Here is a 23,901-nt window from a genome sequence, read left to right on the forward strand (position 1 = left end):
CGGTTCGTACTAGGCACCTACCCTGTGAACAATCCAAAATTCATGAGGGGTTTTCCACTGGGTAGAGATCAAAGGTAAAAGCTTCCTGATAAATGGAGTGATCGTTACGGATAGGAACAATAAGGGATCATTTAAATATGACGTCATCTTTGGTTGGAGGGGGGTGGGGTTGGAGTTATCTGAAAAAGTGTGATATGCCATGTATTAGGTATAGGTACTATGAAGCATGACGGGGTAACCCGGGGGAGGAGGGGGTTCTAAAATTAAAAAAAAATGGTGGACGTCATATTTGAATCGTCCCTAACATTGACCGCCGGAAAAGTCAAATGAAGGACTGTTCACAAATCACGTAACATTGTAGACAGACCAAAAGTGCCTGCCGTAGTGCTATGGTTCATACAATTTTCTACTATTTTCCATACAAAATTTGCTACATGGTGGAGGCAGGCCTGAAATTATCAATACAATTGTTACATAATATTTAAATGGTTCATAAGTCATGTATTCACGTTCATCATGCATTTACTGAAAGTGCGCAAAAATTAGGAACACAGTGCAAATATTGGTTCCAAACATTGCGCACCACTATTTACTAGTTAAATTAAAAAAACATATTACGAACTGTGATTGATATTACTAGAATATCATCTTTTTTGACAATTAACTGCAAAATTAATCATCGTTGCACAGTTTTATCGAGGAAAATGTTGATTTTTAGTAGAGTTACTTCTTGGCAGCCGTGTTAAGGCGAGGCAAATTTTGTCGTTTTTGTGTATTTTTTGTTTATTATTCAACATAAACAAAGATTTTATGGTAATATAATTTTCGTCAAATAATGTTTATGTTTACACAATGCTAGTGCAATGATTAAACTGGTGAAAATGTTGACATTTAGTTATTTTTTTAATTATTTTACAAGAATGCGCAAAGTTTGGACCTGCGCAAAGTTAGGTGCGCACACGGTAATGCCGTACCAAGATAAAATCTCTACAATAGAAAAAGCAAAAGTACCTCGAAATGAGACCGAACTTAAATTCTTTTTGGGGTTGATCAACTATTATCATAAATTCATTCCTTATCTGTCTTCAAAGCTTCATCCTTTGCATAAGTTATTGAAAACTGAAGTTAAATTCAACTGGGATTGCAACTGTGATAAGGCTTTTGAAGAGAGCAAAAAAGCCCTGGTTAAAGCTAAGCTTTTGTAGTTTTATGACCCAACCAAACCAATGGTCATAGTTTCAGATGCTTCAGGTTACGGTTTGGGAGAAGTAATGGCTCCCCAACAAACATTTTAGCTGTGTAAGAGTTGAACAAACAACTCTTAAGCAAACTTCAGCTTAAGAAACTGTTGTTCATCTATCTCTGTTTCTTGGGTCATTTGATAGACGGAGTTGAGAAACCAATATACTTTACATCTTTCTCACTGAACACAGCCCAACAAAAGTATCCAATTCTCCATTTAGAAGCTCTGGCATTAGTGTGCACAGTTAAGAAATTCCACAACTTTGTCTATGGATAAAAAGTTCACAGTTTTCACAGACCATAAGCCATTGGTTGGAATTTTTGGCAAAGGGAAAAATTCCATTTATGCTACTAGGTTACAACGATTTGTTTTAGAGCTATCAATATACGACTTTGAAATACAGTATAGGCCGTCCAAAAAAAAAAAAAAAAAAAGAGGATTTTTGTTCGCGTTTTCCATTAGAACATACTGTTCCGGCGGATTTAGATACAGAATTGATTAATAGTGTTCGAGCCCAGCGGTGTGGGTCGAAAAAGCAGCGGACTGTATGGTCAATTTTGCGGGGGTAAACACGGCGGAACACTTCGCGACGGGAGGATCACTCTCGCGGAAGGGGATTTGGCAAGGGCCAACTTTTCTAGGGTGGAGGAAACCAGAACACGAACGGCTACGCTTACAAAACTATTTATTCTTCTTTTCTCTTCTACATAACTTTGTGTTTTTAATAATTTCACTGCTGCGGCTGCTGCGCGTCCGATCGGTAGGTCGGTAGAAAACTTTCTGATGCAACCGTTGCTGCTGCTGTTGGTTGGAGCTCGATGCGAAAGGGGAAGCGACATACGTTCACTGTGTCAACTGGGTAGCGGACGCGTGGCGCACGCTGATTGGGTGTAGGGTTTCTGTGTTGGGTCGATGGCAGTGGTTCTCGCTTCAGTCGGGAGACGGAACATATTCCCCCCGTTGAGGGCACTCAACAGTCCTTACGGACCGCCAAGACAGGAACCAGGTCGTTGTCTTCAATTGGTAGCACGGAAATTTTGTTGATTGGACGACGGAAAGTAGCTCCACCAGTAAACACGTCGACAGCTCGGACTAAGCCGTCGTCGCCGGGGTAGACCGCTGCTATGCGACCCATCTTCCAAACTAGCGGAGGCTGATTTCGATCGTGGAGCAGAACCACCATTCCCTTCCGGATGTTCGGCACAGTTCGAAGGTTCTTCTTTCTTGGGTGTAACGTGTTCAGGTATTCCCGGCTCCATGCGCGCCAGAAGTGCTCGCGCATGAGCTGGAGGTGCTGCCATCGATTCAAGCGAGTTGCTTGAACGTCTTCTAATGAAGGTTCGGGCAAGGCTGTGAGCGGACGGCCGATCAAATAGTGGGCAGGTGTGATCATCAGCGGGTCCGCAGGATCGTTGGAGATGGTGAACAGTGGGCGGGAGTTCAATACCGCCTCGATTTCGACCAAAACGGTGGTTAGTTCTTCGAACGTCAGCTTGACGTTACCGACGATGCGCTTGAGGTGGGTTTTCGCAGATTTAACTGCGGCCTCCCAGAGGCCGCCGAACTCCGGTGCGTCGGGTGGGATGAAATGCCATTCGATTTCGCGGCTGCGACAGAAATCCTCGATGATCGCCACGGACTGCTGATCTTGAAACTGACGGAAGAGCTCGTTCATCTCGTTGTGCGCACCTCGGAAATTGGTCGCGTTGTCCGAGTGTAGCTGCTGAATCATTCCTCGTCGTCCGATGAAACGTTTCAGCGACGCCAGAAAGGCATCGGTACTCAGATCGGATACGGCTTCTAGGTGCACGGCCTTGGTAGTCATGCATACGTAGACGGATACATACGCTTTGATCAACGCTGGACGACGCGCTCCTTGCTTGATGGTGAACGGGCCGGCGTAATCCACACCGGTGACGGCAAAAGGAGGTGAGGGTACACCTCTGGCGGCGGGCAAATTACCCATTAACTGGCTGGTATTGCTTGGGTTGACTCGAAAGCATGTTACACACTTCCGAGTGATCGATCGAATGGTAGAGCGAGCGTTCAGGAGCCAGTATCGTTGGCGCATGGCATTCATCAGGCCGGTCTGCCCGATATGAAGCAGCTCGACATGCATCTGCCGAACCAACAGACGTATCACCGGATCCCTGTCCGGCAGGATGATGGGGTGCCGACTCTCGAAAGGTAGCAAGGAACGATCCAGACGGCCACCCACTCGCAGGAGACCATCGGAGTAGATCGGACGGAGGTTGGCGAGTCTCTTACAGGGTTCGTTGGCGCTCACTCGCTGAATCTCATCCGCCAAATGAACGAGTTGAACTACGTGGATAATCGCTTCTGTGGAACGACGCAATTCGCCGACGGTCAAGTGCCGGCTTGTTTCGCGCTGGATCCGAGGTGTTTGGCAGTTCCGAATGAACCGCAGAACGTACCCCATGATACGCTGGATGGCCCGAAAACTGCTGAACTTGGAGAAAAAGGAAAACGGTTCGATACTTACAGCCGGGTTGGCTATCACTCCTTTCATTTCGGGTAGCTGATCATCTGGAACGAGCTCGGGCGAGTCGATGTCGTACACCACTCTATGGAGAAAATCTGGCCCATTCCACCAGAGGCTGTTGGTCTTCAGCGTTTCGGGTAGTTGGCCTCGGGACACGATGTCAGCTGGGTTTCGTAGAGATCGAATGTATTCCCATCGGTAGCCATTGGTGCTTTCTTGGATGACAGCTATTCGGTTTCGAACGAACAGCTGTAGCTGGTTGAGCGGCTTTCTTATCCAGGCCAGGACAATCGTACTGTCGCACCACAGCACAATTTCCCGGAACGTCATATCCAGGGCTGGTAACACCTTCTGCACCAACCGGGAGAGCAGGAGAGCTGCACACAACTCCTTCCGAGGAATGGAAATGTCATGCAGCGGAGCCAACTTCGATTTGCTGGTGAGGAGTCGTAACTTCGCAGAGCCGTCGGCAAAGAGACTTCGCAGGTAGATACAGGCTCCGTACGCCACGGTTGAGGAATCGGAGATCTCATGCAGCTCGTATGCAATCACTCCGTCGAATGTTACGCATCTTGGAATGTCGATGTGGTGCAAATGTGACAGCGAGGTTTGCAAATCGTGCCACTCTTGCGCCGTGACTTCGTCGACCGGATCGTCCCAGCCGGTCTTCAACTGCCAAAGTCGCTGAGCCAGGAGCTTCGCCAACACTATGACCGGCGACACCAGGCCCAGAGGGTCGAAGAACTTGGCGATCTCCGAATACATCTTTCTTTTCGTCACTTGTTGATCAGCTTCAGCTGACGGCTTCGGATGGTTGGCGATGAACAAGGTGTCGGCACCCGGGTCCCAGAGCAGACCGAGCACTTTGATGGCCTCGTTCACTCCTCGTTCTTCCACTGGCAACTTTTTCTCACGGTCTTCTTCGGGAATGTGCTCGAGAAATTCCTCGGAGTTCGAGCACCACTTGTGGATCGGGAACCCTCCTTGCTGGAGTAGCTGCTGGAGTTGTCGTTGGGCTTCGATGGCTTCTTCCACCGAGTCTGCACCGGAAAGCACGTCGTCCATATACGTTTCTTCCTTCACGATGCGAGAGGCGATTGAGTAGGCATCGCCGTCTTCTTCCACCAGTTGCACCAAGCACCGTGTGGCTAGGAATGGTGCCGAAGCTGTACCGTAGGTCACGGTACATAGCTCCAAGACCCGCAGCGGTTGTGACGGGTGGGGTCTCCAGAAGATCCGCAGGAAACGCCGATCTTGCATCGCGTGCAGCACTTGGCGGTACATTTTGGAAACATCTGCGGAGAAGGCAATCTTGTACTTCCGGAACCGCAGGACGATGAAATGCAAGTCGTTCTGTACTACGGGTCCTACCTGTAGCACTTCGTTCAGGGACAGCTCGGATGGCGACGACTTGGCGCTGGCGTCAAATACAACACGGCATTTCGTGCTCGAGCTTGACGGCCGTAATACCGCGTGGTGCGGCATGTAGTACGATGGCTGGTTTGGAGGGTCTTCGGTTTCACGGACTTCGTGGCAGTGTCCAAGAGCTTCGTACTCCCGGAGGAACTCCACATACTGTGCCTGCAATTCCGGGTTGCGGGCGAGTCGTTTCTCCAGCATCAGGAACCTCTTGAGCGCCAGAGCGCGACAGTCGTCTAGCTGGTCGATGTTTTCCTTGAACGGCAGCTGCACGATAAACCTTCCATTCTCGTCTCGCTGGTACGTAGAAAGGAAGTGGGCTTCGCATGCCAACTCCTCGGTCGAAAGCTTGGGAACATCGGGCACTTCTTCGATTTGCCAGAACTGCTGCATCATTCGCTCGATGTCGTTCACGGAGGCATGACTGGCTTGTAGCGACACGTTGGATACTAGCGGTTCAACGATGACACCAGATACGATCCACCCAAAGTATGTGTCTCGCAGGAGCGGAAGGTTGTCCACTAGATTCAGCTGGCTTGGCTTCAAAATGTCGAAGAACAGTTCTGCGCCGATCAGTAGGTCCACCTTGTCTGGTGTGTGGAACTCGGGGTCGGCTAGAACCACTCCATCGGGAATCTCCCACTGGGCAACGTCGATTTTGGACGACGGAATCGTGCCCGTCACTCTCGGCGTTACCAGACACTCGAGGCTGGCCTGGAAGCTAGAAACTCGAGACTTGATCTTCAGGGTTACCTTGTCGCGAGCCAGGGTGCGCAAGGCGTTGATGCCAGTAATCGGGACGTTGGCTGGTTGTTTTGGGAGACCAAGACGATTGGCCAGTTCTTCGGTGACGAAATTTACCTGGGAGCCGCTGTCCAGAAGGACACGGCATGGATGCGGACGGTTCTTCTTGTCAAATGCTTGCACCACTGCGGTAAGCAGTAGTACCGTCTTGGACGACTGGGCGAAGTTCGACGAGCAAGTGGTAGACACGGGCGGGTCCACGGGAGCATTCTTCTGCGCCGACTGCGGTTGAGCCGGAACAGACGGAACCGGCGGTAGGCTTACCAGACACGTCTTATCGGAAGGACATTCTCTGGAGCGGTGCCCTTTACGCAGGCAGTTGAAGCATACTCCTGCAGCTCGGACCTTTTCTTGCTTCTGGGAGGGGTTCAGCGTTTCCAATGCTGTGCACTGGTCATTTCGATGAGGGCCGCCACAGAGCTCGCAGGCTTGCGATACCGTAGCGGAAACTGCATGACTCTTCTGGGGTGGATTCTTCGGAAGCGGCTGGAGCTGCTTCGGTTTCTCCTTGGGATTCGCTGGATGGACGGCTGCTTCGCAGTTTTCCAGGATCTGGCACCTGGACTTCAGGAAGTCGATGGTTTGAGAGTACTTGGGAAGCTCTCCTTTCTTCTGGCCACCTTCCCAGGCCTTTCGGGTTGACTTATCCAGCGCGGAGACGATCAGATACACGACGATGTGTTCCGATAGTCCAGTCATGTTCTGGTCGAGGTAACGAAGACTCTCTACATGGCGGGTGGCTTCGTTCAGGAGCGCACGCAGTTCCTTGTGCGTCTCGGAGGTCATCTTCCTGAGGGACAGCAACCCACGGATGTGAGTCTCCACGATGACCCGCTGATTCTCGAAGCGGTCGGTCAAAATATCCCAAGCGTAGTCATAGTCACCATCGCTAAGGACATTCGTATCCAGTACACCAGCTGCCTCGCCGATGAGCGCCTTGTCGAGGTGATAGAGCTTTATGGCGTCACTATCCCCCGAGTTGTCCATGAGATCTTGAAAGATCGCCTTGAACTTGGGCCAGGCGGCGTAGGTCCCATCGAACGTCGAAATCGGCGCCTTCAGTGGTTGTTGCTGGATGATCACTTGAGGCGCTGCTGTACTTACCGGAGGTACTGGAGAACTCGCTGTTTTCGCTGCCAAAATCAGCGCTTCGACAACGTTGGAGGTGGCGTAGTGCATGTCTTCATAATCCGCATACTCCTTTTCTTGCTCTTCCATCGCTTCATCCGGTACCAGCCCCACTATCTGGGTGTGGAGCTGACTGAACTCGGCGTAGGTAGCGGAGAGCCCTTTCGATAGCACGTTCAGCTGCGCCAAGCCATTTTCCTGGTTACTGGCCAATGTTCGGTTAATCCTCACCAGCTTCATTTTCACTTGGGCACGCTGCCGAACGGCTTTCTCAAACTCCTTCCTTGTTGCGTCATCCATTGCCGTTTCCCACTCAGCAAAGCCGTGGAACGACGGAGTAGAACTAGCAACGGATGCGGATTCTGGAACCACTACTTGGTGCTGCTGATCAGCACTGTCGTTTTCTTTTTGCTGCGACCGGGTCACCGGCATTTATCACTGTTTATTTCTTCGCGCTGTTCTTACTCGGGATTGCGCGCAGTTGGTCACTTTCGGACGCGTTTCGAGATTAGTTTTGTCGCGACCGCGCACTGCACCAACATGTGCAAACTTTTCGGAAACGCACTCGAAATCACTCGCGACGATGTTTACGCGGTTTACTGTTCAGTCCAAACTTTTTTGCTCGGGCACTCGCAGCAGCAGCAATGTTTTGATTTGGTCCACTTTCCACTTTGTTCCAACCAAGCGTAGCTCGTCTCGTGTTCGTCAAACACGCACAATCATGCACAGTGTCTGTTTCACCACGGGGGATGCCGACGACGCGGGCGGTCGACGGCCGATCCAGGCCGGATCGTCACACTTTTATCACTTCAGGGAGGGTACCGACGACGCGGGCGGTCGGCGGCTCGATCCAGGGAGGATCGTCACGAACACTTTTTGCACTTTTCCCCTGCACCACTCGGGCGGCGGCACAGTTGAGGGATTTTCACGAGTTTTTCTTCAGGGATTCACCGCTCGGGCGGCGGTCGAATCCGGGCAAAATCTTCGCGGGAAATCACTTTACGCACTGATGATCCGGTTCGGAACGGACCAGATGTTCGAGCCCAGCGGTGTGGGTCGAAAAAGCAGCGGACTGTATGGTCAATTTTGCGGGGGTAAACACGGCGGAACACTTCGCGACGGGAGGATCACTCTCGCGGAAGGGGATTTGGCAAAGGCCAACTTTTCTAGGGTGGAGGAAACCAGAACACGAACGGCTACGCTTACAAAACTATTTATTCTTCTTTTCTCTTCTACATAACTTTGTGTTTTTAATAATTTCACTGCTGCGGCTGCTGCGCGTCCGATCGGTAGGTCGGTAGAAAACTTTCTGATGCAACCGTTGCTGCTGCTGTTGGTTGGAGCTCGATGCGAAAGGGGAAGCGACATACGTTCACTGTGTCAACTGGGTAGCGGACGCGTGGCGCACGCTGATTGGGTGTAGGGTTTCTGTGTTGGGTCGATGGCAGTGGTTCTCGCTTCAGTCGGGAGACGGAACAAATAGTATAAATTTTGGTAGGGAACTCCCTATTGATTTTTCTGTGATTGCTAACAAAACAAAAACTGATAATTTTCTACAAAATACTATTTCATTCATGACAAATGGTTGGCCTGTAAAAGTAAATAAGCAGTACATTGATGTGTACGCTAACCAGCAAGACTTGTAGATGAATGTCGTTTATACCAAAACAGAGTTGTTATACCAGCAGCAATGAAACATCAAGTTTTAACTCTTTTACATGCCAATCATGCCGGAATAGTGAAGATGTAGCGTTTAGCTAGACAATGTGTTTCTTGGTTTGGAAAAAATGCTGATATAGAAAAATATGTGATAACTTGTGATACCTGCAATAGTATGATGATAGCTCCAAAAGCAAAAAGTGAGTCCAAATGGATTTCAACGACGGGGCCTTTCAGTAGGATCCATATTGATTTTTGTTTTCATTTTGAGCAACGCCTGTATCTGTTAGTAGTCGATAGTTATTCTAAATGGGTAGAAGTAGAATTGATGAAATATGGCACAGATTGTAATAGGGTTTTAAAGAAATTAGTAGCATTATTTGCCAGATTCGGTTTACCAGATGTATTAGTATCTGATGGAGGTCTTCCATTCAATTCACATGCTTTTGTCAACTTTCTGAAGCGACAGGGAATAAATGTTCTAACAGGTCCACCATATAGCCCTTCAAGTAATGGGCAGGCTGAAAGGTTGGTGAGAACCATAAAAGATGTTCTGAAAATTGGTTTACTTGATCCTGAATTTTCTCATTTAGATATGGAGGACCAGATTAACCTATTTTTAATTAACTACAGAAATAACTGCCTTTCCATAGAAGGAAAATATCCTTCTCAAATGATTTTTTCGTACAAACCTAAAACAATACTAGACCTACTTAACCCCAAAACCCACTACAAGAAGTTTCTGCAAGAACAGACTGTGCATGATGATTTAACTACTAGTAAGAACTCTATTTCTGTGCGTGATGACATTGATTCAAAAGGCCGTGGCCGTCTCCAAGGAGATTTGCCAGATCCCTTTGATAATCTGACACCTGGAGACGAGTTATGGTACAAGAACCATAATCCACATTGCACAGCTAAATGGCTAAAAGCAAACTTCACTAAAAGGCTTTCTCGCAACACATTCCAGGTGGAAATTGGAAGCGCACGAACCATGGCGCATCGAGGTCAACTACGCGTACGTAAGGGTGGCGACTCCTACGAAAAGCCAAATATCCGTTTGGCCCTGCCACTGCCGGAAATTGAAGCCGTTGATCCAGAGGAGTTTCGAGGATTCACGGAGGAGGAGATCAAACGAGGGCGGAAGAGAAGAATGCCCGAGAGCCCATTCCATGACCCAGGGAAATCATCGTTTGAGCCCAGGAGGTCAAAGAGACAACGAAGATTTAATCGCGATCGTGATTTTATTTATAAGTAAAAATTCTGAATTTCTACAATTTTTATATTCGTTCTTAGTAGTTAATTTTCAAACATTAATGTAATGCTTTTTTAATGAATTGAAATAACAAATAGATATGATTTTCAAATGTTAAGATTTGAGTTCTGAACTTCCAAAGAGGGACTGAGATGTTTGCCTTAAGCGTGTTTGCTATAATGACAAAGCTTTCGATCATCATTATGGTAATTGATTATGTTTGTAATCCGTTGAACGGAAACCTATACTAATATAACCTCGAACAGACGAAGGTCTGAGTCTTAGAGCAATACGGTCATCTTTATTAACTTCTCAATCCCGAAAACAGTATTCATCTTGGTGGGTCATTAATCCGTGCACTTTAAATAGTGATACCCTATACCGGACTTATCACCGCGTATGTCTTCTTGGAGCGCTTAATTATGGAGCGACTCTCATTTTGAATACGCTTTTTAAAGGCCGGGCATTTTTGCAAGTCGTGAAGTTCTTTACCACAGTAACTACATTTTTCAGCTTCCTGTGAGCAAGACTCATCGAGATGAGCTTGGTTGCATTTGCCACAACGGGGCTTGTTGTCGCAAAAGCTAGCACTGTGACCAAACTGCTTGCATTTGGTACAATTAAAAACCTTCGGCCGAAAAAGACGTACTGTGTAAAAAGCATTATCAATTACCACAAATTCCGGGAGGACGGAGCCTGGGAATGTCACTCGAAAAAACCCTGACAGTGAGTAAACTTTCTTTGCAATCAAGAATACTCACATCAGCAGAGATGGAAACACTCTCATCGTGAATCAACTCGCGAGTGTAGAAGCAACAAACGGTTTACTCACGGTGCCGAGAGTAAGCCGTATGTGAGTGTATTCGCATCCGCTTGCTTCACGAGTATGAAGCAAAACAAAAACAAAAACACTCATGAATTTTTATTCGCGAAGAACAAGTGGAGATGCGGGAATTGCATTTTAGTGCGATTTTAATGGCAAAACAAGTAAGTATCCATCAGATAGTAGTGTTTTGTGCTTTATTGTTCCTGAAAAGTTAATCTGTCGGCCGTGTAAATTCGTTTTTTCACAAAATTGAAAAATGTTCAGAGCTGCTTCGCGAATCAATCACGAGTGCAACCAGCTTCGTTAGCTCGCGAGTGAAGGAAGTGCGAATATATTCTGGCTTCTGTTGTTCACGAGTAGGATAGCTTTGCGTTTGTGTCTACTCAGCTGCATTCCTCACTGTTTTCCATCACTGCACATCAGCGATCGACCTATTCTTGAACCGGCCTACACCGATCTTGATGTCATCGCAGGTCAGCGTTTCGTCGAGGATCTTCCCCTCCACCTCCACTTCTCGTGCATTTATGTATAGCGCGTATTCACATGAGAACAACTCGTGCTGGACAATTTCATTTGCTGCTTTGTAACTAGGTGCGGTTACACGCAGCTTGGACTGTTTCACTTGGTGAATAACAGTCCCGGAATACTTACGCGTCAGCTCTCTAGAGATCGAGAGATCGAGAGATTCAGCGGTTTGCATTTGCGCCGGAAATAGACAACCCAAGGGCCAGGCGAAGATGGCTGGTAAAACCGTATCCGAGCAATAATATCTTTAGGAGGCATTTCGCCCCCATTCGATTCATTCATGCGGCAATAAAATGAGCCGCAGGGGAAAAATCTATTCAAAACTTATTTTTATTTCGATGCACACTGTATGGAGTGTTAGGTAATAAGAGGAAAGAAAAAAAAATAAATGCAAAAATAATACGCTCAAGAAAAAAAAATAAAGAGAAAAAAAACTATTTACAAATTCTCACTGTGGTCCATGAACTATGGGCCTCAGCCCATTGTTATAGCAAAAAACGATCAAAAAAATGGCCTCAGCCCACTGTTATAGCAAAGTGGATAAAGAACACGTGATAACGTGATGGACGGAGGAATGGGACAACGCAAAAACAAGAGCGTATATCGAATATACTTATCGAGTATAATAGACAGCTGTTGTTTGGTGACGCCTCGGATGCACTACTCTGGCAGAACGCTGCTGGCTGCTGCTGTTTGTATCACCCGCCGTACTCGTCACCGCCGCCGTGCGCCTTCGCGCACCGCCGTTGTCGACGGACCCACAATTGATGGCGTGGGTAATTAAGTTATCGTTGAACAGTGCACTATTCCAGTGCCTGCTTCCTTCCCGCGATCGCGGATCGCTCAAGACAATCGTCTTCGTCCTCGGTAGGATAAATAACTCGCGATATAAAAGAAAACACTAGGTGGACAAAAAAACTCCACCGGCTACAAAGCGACTGCGATAGAGACACGGTACACACAACCGGCTGCTTCAAACGATCGGCAAGGAATGACCATCTTCGGTTCCACAGATCATTACCACATTGCAAACGTTGTATGGCTGGCCTGAACAAATCGTGAATAACATGGTTTCGAAGGTTCGCAATACTCCAGCCCCAAAAGTGGATCGATTAGACACATGGGTCACATTCGGTTTGATGGTGCAGAATCTGTGTGGTCATCTCAGGGCGATTGGACTAGAAAAGCATTTGTCCAATCCTATCCTGCTACCAGTGATGGAAAGCATCATGCGCTCGACGTGTTTTTTGGTTCGCATCAAACACAATCTTTGCTCACGCGCTCGCGAACCCAAAAAGAGAGAACGGTTCACGATTTCCCGAATCGACGAACCAACACAAAACAAATGTCGAACGAGCAGAATCGCAGTTGGTTCGCCAGAAGGATCACAATGTAGAGCACTTGGTTTGTTGCCATTTTTTGTTCACTTAAAGGTGATTAGTTGGGTGTTTTATGATTATACTGGTCAGGTACCATACCAAAAAATGATATCGACGAAAAAGTTTGATTTCATTACAAAAATATCGGCCGCGAACCTCTAAAATAAAAAAGCATCGCGCTTGCAAAAGATGCGATGCACTCGTTGGCGTTCGTGTCGTACGATCGTGAGCCACAAACGTGCGAACACAATCGCACAGCAAAGGTTTGCGATGCGATGGCATTTTTTTGTAGCGCGTAAGCACACGTTCGCGATCAATTTCCACCACTGCGTGCTACAGGAACTTGTAGAGAAGCTGCCACCCACTGTAAAGTTTAATTGGGCTCTGTATCAACAGAGTCCCATCTACAAAAAGGGCGACAAGTTGGATTGCGGGAACTACCGCGCGATCACACTACTGAGCGCTGCCTACAAGATACTCTCTCAAATTTTATGCCGCCGTCTATCACCGATTGCAAGAGAGTTCGTGGGGCAATATCAGACTGGATTTATGGGTGAACGCGCTACAATGGACCAGATGTTCGCCATCCGCCAGGTGTTGCAGAAATGCCGCGAATACAACGTGTCCACACATCACTTGTTCATCGATTTCAAATCGGCGTATGATACAATCGATCGAGACCAGCTATGGCAGATTATGCACGAATACGGATTCCCGGATAAACTGATACGGTTGATCAAGGCGACGATGGATCGAGTGATGTGCGTAGTTCGAGTATCAGGGACACTCTCGAATCCCTTCGAATCTCGCAGAGGGTTACGGCAAGGTGATGGTCTTTCGTGCTTGCTGTTCAACATTGCTTTGGAGGGTGTAATAAGAAGAGCGGGGATAAACACGAGTGGGACGATTTTCACGAAGTCCGTTCAGCTGCTTGGTTTCGCCGATGATATTGATATTATTGCTCGTAAATTTGAGACGATGGCGGAAACGTACATCCGACTAAAGAGTGAAGCCAGGCGAATCGGATTAGTCTTTAATGTGTCGAAGACGAAGTACATGATGGCAAAGGGCTCCAGGGAGGAATCACCGCGCCCGCCACCAGGAAATCATATCGACGGTGATGAAATCGAGGCGGTTGAAGAATTCGTGTACTTGGGCTCACTGGTGACCGCCGACAACGACACCAGCAGAGAAATTCAGAGGCGCATTGTGGCAGGAAATCATTCTTACTTTGGATTCCGCAGAACTCTACGATCGAATAAAGTTCGCCGAAACACGAAGTTAACCATCTACAAAACGCTGATTAGACCGGTCGTCCTCTATGGGCACGAAACATGGACCCTACGTGCAGAGGACCAACGCGCCCTTGGAGATTTCGAACGGAAGGTGTTGCGTACCATCTACGGCGGAGTGCAGATGGAAGACGGGACTTGGAGAAGGCGAATGAACCACGAGCTGCATCAGCTGCTGAGAGAACCAACCATCGTCCATACCGCGAAAATCGGGAGGCTTCGGTGGGCGGGTCACGTCATCAGGATGTCGGATAGCAACCCGACTAAAATGGTTCTCGAGAGTCATCCGACCGGTACAAGAAGACGTGGAGCGCAGCGAGCTAGGGGGTCGACCAAGTGGAGGACGATCTGCGGACCCTACGCAGAGTGCGGAACTGGAGACAAACAGCCATGGACCGAGTGGAATGGAGGCGCATTCCACAGCAGAGGCCACCCCGGCCTTAGCCTGACCGGTAAGGTAAGTAATCAACAGAGTCTACCTATGGTGGATCTCAGCAGTTTTGGAAACTACATGGAGAAGTTTGCCACCGCCACATGCAGCGTGGCCACGCCGTTGCTGAGCCAACCAAAGATGAACAAGGAGGACTGAACCAGAGGAAAAGATAGAGCGTTCGTTAATGCCCATGCGACGATGACTCAAGAGAAAGATGATGCTAATGTAGCACCCGATAAACATCAGCAGTTACACGTCGCTGCGAAGAAACCTGAAACAACATCGACATGTCTATCTTGCGGCGAAGGGGGTCATCAGGTCGCACTTGTTCGACGTTCAAAAAACTATGCGTTGATAAACGCTGGAAAGAGGTGAAGGAGAAGCAGCTGTGCAGTCGGTGCTTGACGGCACACAGTCGCTGGCCGTGTCGCGGCGAAGTCTGTGGAGTAAATGGTTGCCAGAGACGCCATCATCGGTTGCTCCATTCCGATTTGGCTAAGGAGGAGAAGAAGCCAATAGAAGAAACGATGAATGCCACTGTAACAGTCTATCATAAGCTGACATCATCAACGTTATTCCGAGTATTACCTGTGACACTTTGTGGAAGCAAAGGAACACGTTCGCCTTTCTAGATGACGGATCCTCGGTAACCATGGTGGACCAATCGACTGCAGAGGCGCTTGGGCTTGAAGGTGAATATATAACGAAGCCACCCCTCGAATTTTCAAGAGCACAAATCTGAAGAACCAAATTATGGATTGTGATGAAAAGTTGATCGATTGGTCACCACCAGCAGGTGACCAATCGATCAAGTTTTCGGCGTGGTGAGATATTTGGTTCTTCAGATTTGTGCTCTTGAAATTTCGAGGGATGGCTTCGTTATATATTCACCTGAAGGAAAACCAGAAACCTTGTGCATCAATTGGACCGGAGGAATACAAAAAAACGATTATATCCACCTATGGTGTACAGAACCCTTCTCACACTTATTAAAATTATTGTTGTATTATTTGTATTAAACATATTTATTTTGTGTAATTGAACAAAAGTTCTAAAAAATATTGTGGATTTGGCATCTAGTGTATTGGTTTCCAAAATAGCATCATGAACCATGGACTAAACTACCAGAAATGCCAGACACCTCCCTTAATCTTGTATGGAATGTTAAAAAAATAGCTTAAACATGACTGGACTCGAAAAAAATGAGACACACTAAATAATGTATAACTTTTGATTGCGTTCACAAAAATAGCTGATTTTTAAACCAAAAACCCGATTTAAACCACCTATGGTGAACAGAACCCTTCCTACACTTATTAAAACTATTGTTGTACATATTATTTGTATTAAACATATTTATTTTGTGTGATGGACCAAAAGTTCTAGAAAATATTGTGGATTTGGCATCTAGTGGATTGGTTTCCAAAATAGCATCATGGACCATGGACTATGTGGTACCTTGTGGTATGCACATAATAAATTATTGTATTACTCTATTACGTTTAGCGTGTATGTTTACATTGAGTATCTGTCATATGTGGAGATGTTGTTATTGTTGTCTAGAGTGTGAATCATTGTATGTTATATTAAAGTATCGGAGGTTAAGGTTGACGGAGGTGAGGCCAATCCCGAAAAAAATCAGGAGGGTCCAACCAGCTAAACAATCTAAGACCCATTGCGCTGATGAACATAGAAATAAAGTTGATAAACTCTGTGGTGAAGGACAGGCTTGCTGAAATAGCTGCCATACTGAACCTGATTCCTGAGCGATCATTCGGCTTTAGGAAACACATGTCGGCTTCCACATGCATCAACTTCGTAGTTAACTCCATCCACCGAGCGAAAGAGAAGGGAAAAGAAGTCTTCGTCATATTTCTGGACGTCAGCAAAGCATACGACTCGGTGAACACCAGTATCCTCCTAAAAACTCTGACAAAGGCAAAAATCCCCGAAAAACTCGTTTCCTGGCTGCATGAGTACCTGAGAAGTCGCAAGTTGAGGCTCAAGACGGAGACCACCACGATCGATATAGAAGTATCTGAGGGCCTTCCACAAGGATGTCCGCTATCACCGCTGCTGTTTAACCTGTACACAGCATCACTGCATGAGCTTTCATCGGAGGATGAAGAACTGGTCCAGTTCGCGGACGATTTTGCAGCAATAGTAACGGCAAATACGGTTGAAGAGGCGGCAGAAAGATGTAACGCCTTCCTCCAGCGAATTTTCCTGAAATTGGATGCCTTAAAGTCAGTCCGCACAAATCAGCGGTAATTCCCTTCACCAGGAAACGCACGGACCACATAAACATTAAAGCTCGGGGCGTGCCCATCCAGCTCGTCAACACACACCCATATCTTGGCTACGTCCTGGATAGGAATCTTTCACACAGAAAGCACATCGACTCTGTGGTAGAAAAGGCCAGCAAAAAATTAGGACTGTTGAAAATGCTGTCAAGAAAGTCTAGTGGGGCGAACCCGGAAACCCTGATTAAAATAGGCAACGCTCTGATCCGGAGCCGCATGGAGTATGGGGCTTCAGTCTATGGAAATGCAGCACCTACAAACCTCAACAAACTACGGGTGGTTCAGAACGCCTATATTCGCAAGGCGATGAACCTTCTCCCCAGTACCCCAATACATGCCATGCTGGCTGAATCAGGGCAACTTCCCATGGAACAAAGAATCGAGACACTCACTAAAAGAGAACTCATAAGAACTATGTGGTACAGGTCACCCCTGTTAAAATTTGTCAGCGAAACCTTGAACAGAGAGATGGGGAACGAGTCACATCTCACGGAGACGGCGGACAAACATGCTGATCTTCTGTACCAAATACAGCCATCAGATCGAGAGGTGCCGTTCCTCATGCGAATGCGGTACTTTACGACAGTGGAATTCGACAACATTGTGAAAACTACACTGTCAAATGATCAGCCGAAGAAGGACAACGCAAACCCAACTATCTGGCGAGCACTATTCCGAAATGCAATGGAAACCACCTACAAACAACACCACAAGGTATACACTGATGCCTCCAAAACTCCATCGGGAACAGCCTTCGCAGTTTACGACGAAACCGATTCCAGCGTAATCCACGAGGGAATCAACAACAACTTCACCATCACGAACGCTGAACTGCTCGGCATCCTGAAGGCGGTGGAGCTGATCAAGAGCAAGGGGTACATAAAATCAGTGATCCTCACCGACTCAAGGAGTGCCTGTGACATGCTGCTCAACGAAAAATGCTTCGAGGAAAACTACCTCCAGGCCGAAATCTACAAAGAACTGTGCGGAGTCAGGGCGAGCTCCATCCAAATACAGTGGATTCCAAGCCATATGGGCATCGCCGGGAACGAGAGAGCAGACCAGGAAGCTGTCAGTAAAACAAATGAACCCCAGTCCTTTTTCAACGGAATCACTATGAGCGACGCTTTGATCCTAAGCAGCCGCGAAGTGTGGGACAACTGGACAACCAAGTACCAAGAACAATCGAGCGAAAAAGGGAAATGGCATTACAAAATACAACAGCGACCAAACAAGAAGATATGGAGCAAAGATCTGGTGCTCAACCCAGATGAAATCAAGGTCCTCAATAGAATCAGATCCGGACACTGTCTGACCAAAGACCGGAAGCACCAGTGGGGGTGGGAGGACACCGACCAGTGTGAATGGTGCGAAACAACCGAGGATTTGCGACACATACTATACGATTGCCCAAGATACAACCAGAGCAGAGCTGACTACCCAGTGTTAGAGTACATGAAACCACTAGAAGACATCTTACAAGAAAAGTGCGAAGAAGAACTGAAGCAAGTAGTGCGGTTCCTGAAAAGGAACCACCTCCACATCTAAAGAATGCGACCACCAAACATTAAACAACCGGAAGGAAAAACGACCCGTTCAAACACAAAACAACGGTGGCAAGATGGACCAACCAGTGGTCTTAGCCAGTCGTCAAGACAAGTTCAAAGAAAAAAAAAAATATTAAAGTATCGGTAATAAAGTGTATACAAATAATGAATACAGTTGTTGAATAATCATTACAGAGAAAGATTCTCACATTGGCGACGAGAACGGTGAACAGTGCATGTGAAATTAGTTTAATTTCGGTTCGGGAAGTGTTGTCTGGAAAAAGAAAGAGATGAGTGGTGTGTGTGTGTGGTGCATGCAGAGTGGTGATGACCTCCAGGTGATGACTTGTGATTGAATTTCAACATTGGAATCAAAAAGGTAAATATTGTGTACTAACTGTTCAATATGAATAAAACGATCTATTTGTACCTTCGACTAATGACAATGATAAACCTGTGAGAGATTTTGATGGTGATCGGTATTGTTTAGTTCAAATCGATGACAATCACTATTGTCAGATAAAGAAATAAAGAACTGTGAAGAAAACCTAAGTTTTGTTGATTGTGATATTGGTACTCGTTGAATAGGGTTGTTGTCCTAAATCTAGACTTAAATGCTGAATGATGAATGAAGTATTGATTTGTTAACCGGATGGCCGAGGAAGGCGTAGAGGTGAAACAATATTTTGAAATCAAATTTTGCCGTTGCTGTTAAAAGCCAGTGAAGGCGATGAAAGCCAATGAAGGCGATACAAGCTAATGAAGGCGACATTCTTGAAATAGCCGTAAAAGGCGGAAATGATTACAGATAGAAAAGCCGTTGAAGGCGGAAAGCAGGAAAAATGTTATAGGCAGAAGAGCCGACTAAGGCGAAAAACTGTCGATAACGGAAAGATCCGTCGGAGAGTGAAAAGCTGTTGAAGGCGGAAAAAGCCGTTGAAGGTGGAAATGCCGTTGAAGGCGGTAAGACCTGCAAGGCAGATATAGTCGATTCTTTGTAGAGCCGTTTAAGGCGAATTGTGTTATTAAAAATTATAGTACTAAAAACGCAACAGTGTCGTAAATTTCGTAAGAAACAGATTACCAGCCAACGCAGATTTAAGGGCTGTTGCAGATCAGAAGGAATTTCTCGGCCTATCTTGAGGCATGGGAAATTGCTTGGCTGAATCATTCAAGAAACCGTTTTTTCTTCGATCGCAGTACGCAGTTGCGAAAAAATGACAGTTCAAATGGCAGTCACCGTAGAAAGTTTCTGCCAGGAATCGTTCTAGAAGTTTCTTGAGCGATTTCTCTTGAACTCCAATCTGGGCTTTTTAGTTAAATTGAACCATTCAAAATGAAATTTCACACCAATAAGTGGCAGCTGAGAAGGCGAAAGACAAAACTAAACTTTAGGCTGAGCGTGACTAGAAAAACAGGAACGAATAGTATTTGAATATGTTCCAAATGCGATTATAACTGAGCTGATACTGAGATTGTTGTGGACCCACCTCAGGTGATATATATTGAAGTTATCATTGCTCAGCAAAGTATAATAAGTCTACGAGACATAAAAAGGGTTGGCTCTTGAAACCAAATTAATATGAAGACATGATTTAACTAATGCTTTGTCCTGTTACAAGACTAAAAATGTAACTTCAAGAAAATTAACATCAATGTGTGAGAATAATTAAACTGTCTTGGTAGTTTGCAAGATATGAATTTTTGACTGACAGTTAAAGCATTCGTTGAAGCTAGACGACATATTCAGAGCAGTTGCTAACCACTAACCTGTTAAGTATCATGCTAGTCAAATGGCTAGTTGAATTGGATATTTAAAAAAATCGAACAATAAAAAATGAAACTTTTCGGCTTAACTAGAAGTCTCAGGAATTCGAGTAAAAAGCGCTTTATAACCTATTGAATGTGTTGTCAGGAGGGGCATTTTGACTTATGATTGCCTAACACTGGATATAGTGCCATTTTTGCTAATGAGTGGCCATCTTGCCAAGAACTGTGGCACAAGTTAGAGAACAAGGTACAGCATTACGCTCAACAACAAATTCTGCGCAATAATTTCCTTATAGGAAGAGACAAATTTTGATCAGTTAAAGAAGTATTGAAACTATTATTGAGGAGAATAACGTACAGTATATCAAAAGCACAAGATATTGGAATAAAAAAAGATAATCATTTCTGTAACTACAGGAATAGATATAGGGGTAGGCGGGGCAATATGGACACCCGGGGCAGAATGGACACCCTCAATATTTTGCAATATGCAAACTTTTTTGAACTTTTGATGAATGGAGAATATAGTCTATTTGTCTAAAACGTAGTTTTAGGAAAGAAACATTCGAAATTAAAATTATACTTGATTTTACACGAAAAAGCTGCGTCCTCCGTTTTTTGTGCATGGAAATTATAATTTTCACACCATCTAACATAAGATTTGGTAATTAATTTATTGCAGGTCGATTAAAACCTGATATTTCTAGAACACATGCAAGTAGTTTTGCTGTATCTACATGCTTAACATGTTTATATTTTCTTCTTTATTATATCAAAAATCAAGTTTGGAACTATCTTCTGCTGCCGGGGCGAAATGGACACTCACCTTTTTGAAAGAGGCGGCAAGGGAAAAATGTAACCTAAATCACAAACCAACCAAATTCTTCGATTTCAGTATATTTTCGTGGAAATGTTCACTATAGTAGACATAGGGTGAAACAAATTGGTCAAAAAACGACAACAGTGGAAAATAGTTGTTCTAGGCACAGCTGTACATGCCGACAAAATCGAAGCTTTATCCAAAACAGCCTGAATTTAAATAACCTGAACAAAAATGAACTACTTCGGCGTATTATTCATCCATAATAGTTGTTTTGTAATGAAATGACTTTATAGGTGTAAATAATGTACGAAATTCGTAAAAGTCCCATGGTGTCCATATTGCCCCGTGGGGGTGTCCATTCTGCCCCGTATGCTTGAAGACGGTCATGAAAAACTAACATTTTTCATAACATGTTTTGAAGTGGATAAATCATTTTTCTTCGTGAGCATTCTTATGCAATAGATGCTAAATAGACTTTAAAAGGATACATGTACCAAAAAACTAAACTTTTTTGACATCTTGCCAGGTAAAGTTGGCAAAAACCTTAGGGTGTCCATATTGCCCCGCCTACCCCTATCTAATGAAAGCTGGATTATGAGGTTTGTTTTTCAGTCGAGCTTATTAATGCAAACAGGTACCATTACTAACATGTTACCTTGTTTGAATTTTTAGATTTCATACACTGAAAAATCTGCAAATATTGTATGCATGTGTCGCTCACATAGATTTTTGCAATTTGTCATAGATAACCCTATTCATGTGTAGATACACATAGTTTATATAAGGTCCATCGATTTTATGTGTGATCCAGCGTGGAAAACGAATATGTGTGTATAAATAAAATTTATATATCAAATTCATGGATTTTTACCAATAAAAATGCGTGTACATGTATAAGTGATATTTGTGTTATGAGTTCATTGAAAATTTGAATAAAAACGTGCTTTAAATTGTTTCAGTACAAAGAAATGAATCGTAGAGGCAAGCGTAAGGGCCATCATGACACAGACAATCATGGTCAGTGTGCACTACGTCAGACTTGTAGTCGTTAACAAAAAAAATATGAGGATGTATTTCATCGAAAAAATGTGAAATAAGTGATATGATAGACAGATGATTGAGCTTTGCAATAATGCAGAATATTCTAGTCCGATCCAACGAACTGAGAATATTATCAGTATGATAGGCATATGTAGAAAATCAAAGTTACTTAAAGATAAAAAGTTCTAAATTTTGACGGTACATTGAATGCGAATAATTTGGAAAAGGCTTGTTGAAATAGCTTCATTAGGTATCTAGAGTGAGAACATAACATGTTGAGGTGCTTTTGCAATATTTTGGAGGTACACCATTAAAATAAGTCCTACAGTTCAGAACCCAAAAGAGCGACATCAAAGGAACAAATTTTTGGTTTTGTAATGTTAAAATAGGTTTGATTCAGCACGAATCACCAGTTAATGAGGGAAAATATGCATCGTAGAATGTAAACCTATTGAACGACCAAACCGTAAAAATAAACTCATTCAGTTTGAAAGGTAAATGGTAAATCATAAGAATTCCGGAATTATCGGAAACATGGTTCCTAAAACCGTGGACACCTATATAGGTGAACCGTCGAAAAGTGCTCCAATAAGAATATCGATTTATTTTGTTATCTGGAGAAAATTGCTTTGTATATAATAATTGGCTACTATCATTACGTTTACGGTTGGAAGCCGAAGTGACAGGCGGGGTGAAAATTGATGTTTAACCTACTTATAAACATAGCAACTCGATTTAGATTAGTGCTAATTTCAGCTCTTAAGTAGCTTAATGATGCGCAATACCAGCAACCGGTTCAAATTTACGTCACAACTGCAACTTTGCATGTGCTTAAATGCGTGACTTCGATTTGGTACTGCGACAATGATGTATGTATTAAGAATTTGAGATAATTATAGGATTACAACATGAAAAAAAAGAATGAATATTAATATTCTACTATACTTTCAAACAGCTAGTGCGGGTGCGAGTTTTGTGAACAATATATATAAAATTTAATTAAAAAAATGGATGTTTTCAAGTTTTCAAATTACTATTTAGCTAAAACTAGTATTACAAATATTGCTTTGGACAAGTGACGTTTTTCAAAATCGTGATTTGATTTAAAAAAAGTATCAATCCCTTCGATATTTAGAAAACAAAATCTGTTAAGCCAAACTTCTGAATATATTCTGAACAAGAAACGAGTTCCAGCAAAGTTCGCCAAAAAAAAACATAAAATAAAATAGTGTTTGTATGACACTTGGACACTTTGGATCGAAAACGAGTTAATGGATATTGATAATTTTTCCACTGTAACATTCGTGCAGTGTTCCGACATATTAGTTAAAAAAAATGTCTGAATCATAATCTGAATATACATACCTTTTGAATGAGATTCTTCTATGAAAGGACATGTCAAAAAAAATCAGTGGGCAGTATACAATGTTTGCATGCTAGCTGTCATTGAAAACATTTGAGAAGAGGAAAGCAATTTAAATAATTCATCAGCAAAGTTAATATTTAGCTTGACACTCAGTATTAAAAATATTTTGGGATTTGGGAAAATATTTGGGTCAAAATAATATTTCTTTTTAGGTACAACCACAAGTAACGGCCAAGTAATTTACCAAAATGCCGAGCAGAGATGGATGACCAAATGGATGACTGTACTTCTAATTTTGATGTGAGACTGAAGCGAGACGTTTATAAACTGAGGAGACTATAAGCGAAACAACGTGGAGTGACCTTGCTGCGGATCTGGAGAAAAAACGAGATGTGGTACCTTGTGGTATGCACATAATAAATTATTGTATTACTCTATTACGTTTAGCGTGTATGTTTACATTGAGTATCTGTCATATGTGGAGATGTTGTTATTGTTGTCTAGAGTGTGAATCATTGTATGTTATATTGAAGTATCGGTAATAAAGTGTATACAAATAATGAATACAGTTGTTGAATAATCATT

At 44.4% G+C, this 23,901-nt stretch overlaps 2 protein-coding genes across 2 annotated transcripts in view; one reads left to right on the plus strand and one right to left on the minus strand.

Moving 5' to 3' along the window:
• The window catches only part of LOC115268851 (uncharacterized), a 118,128-nt gene that overhangs the window by 13,038 nt on the left and 81,189 nt on the right, over positions 1-23,901 (minus strand). The window lies entirely within an intron of this gene.
• LOC115268852 (uncharacterized) lies at positions 16,911-23,880 on the plus strand. Its single transcript, XM_062861195.1, has 2 exons — positions 16,911-18,695; positions 23,529-23,880. Exon 1 carries the CDS (start codon positions 16,911-16,913, stop codon positions 18,315-18,317), a length of 1,407 nt encoding a protein of 468 aa, XP_062717179.1. The 3' UTR covers positions 18,318-18,695; positions 23,529-23,880.

This window comes from Aedes albopictus, chromosome 3 (genome assembly GCF_035046485.1).
Source record: "Aedes albopictus strain Foshan chromosome 3, AalbF5, whole genome shotgun sequence".
NCBI classification, from domain to species: Eukaryota; Metazoa; Arthropoda; class Insecta; order Diptera; family Culicidae; genus Aedes; species Aedes albopictus.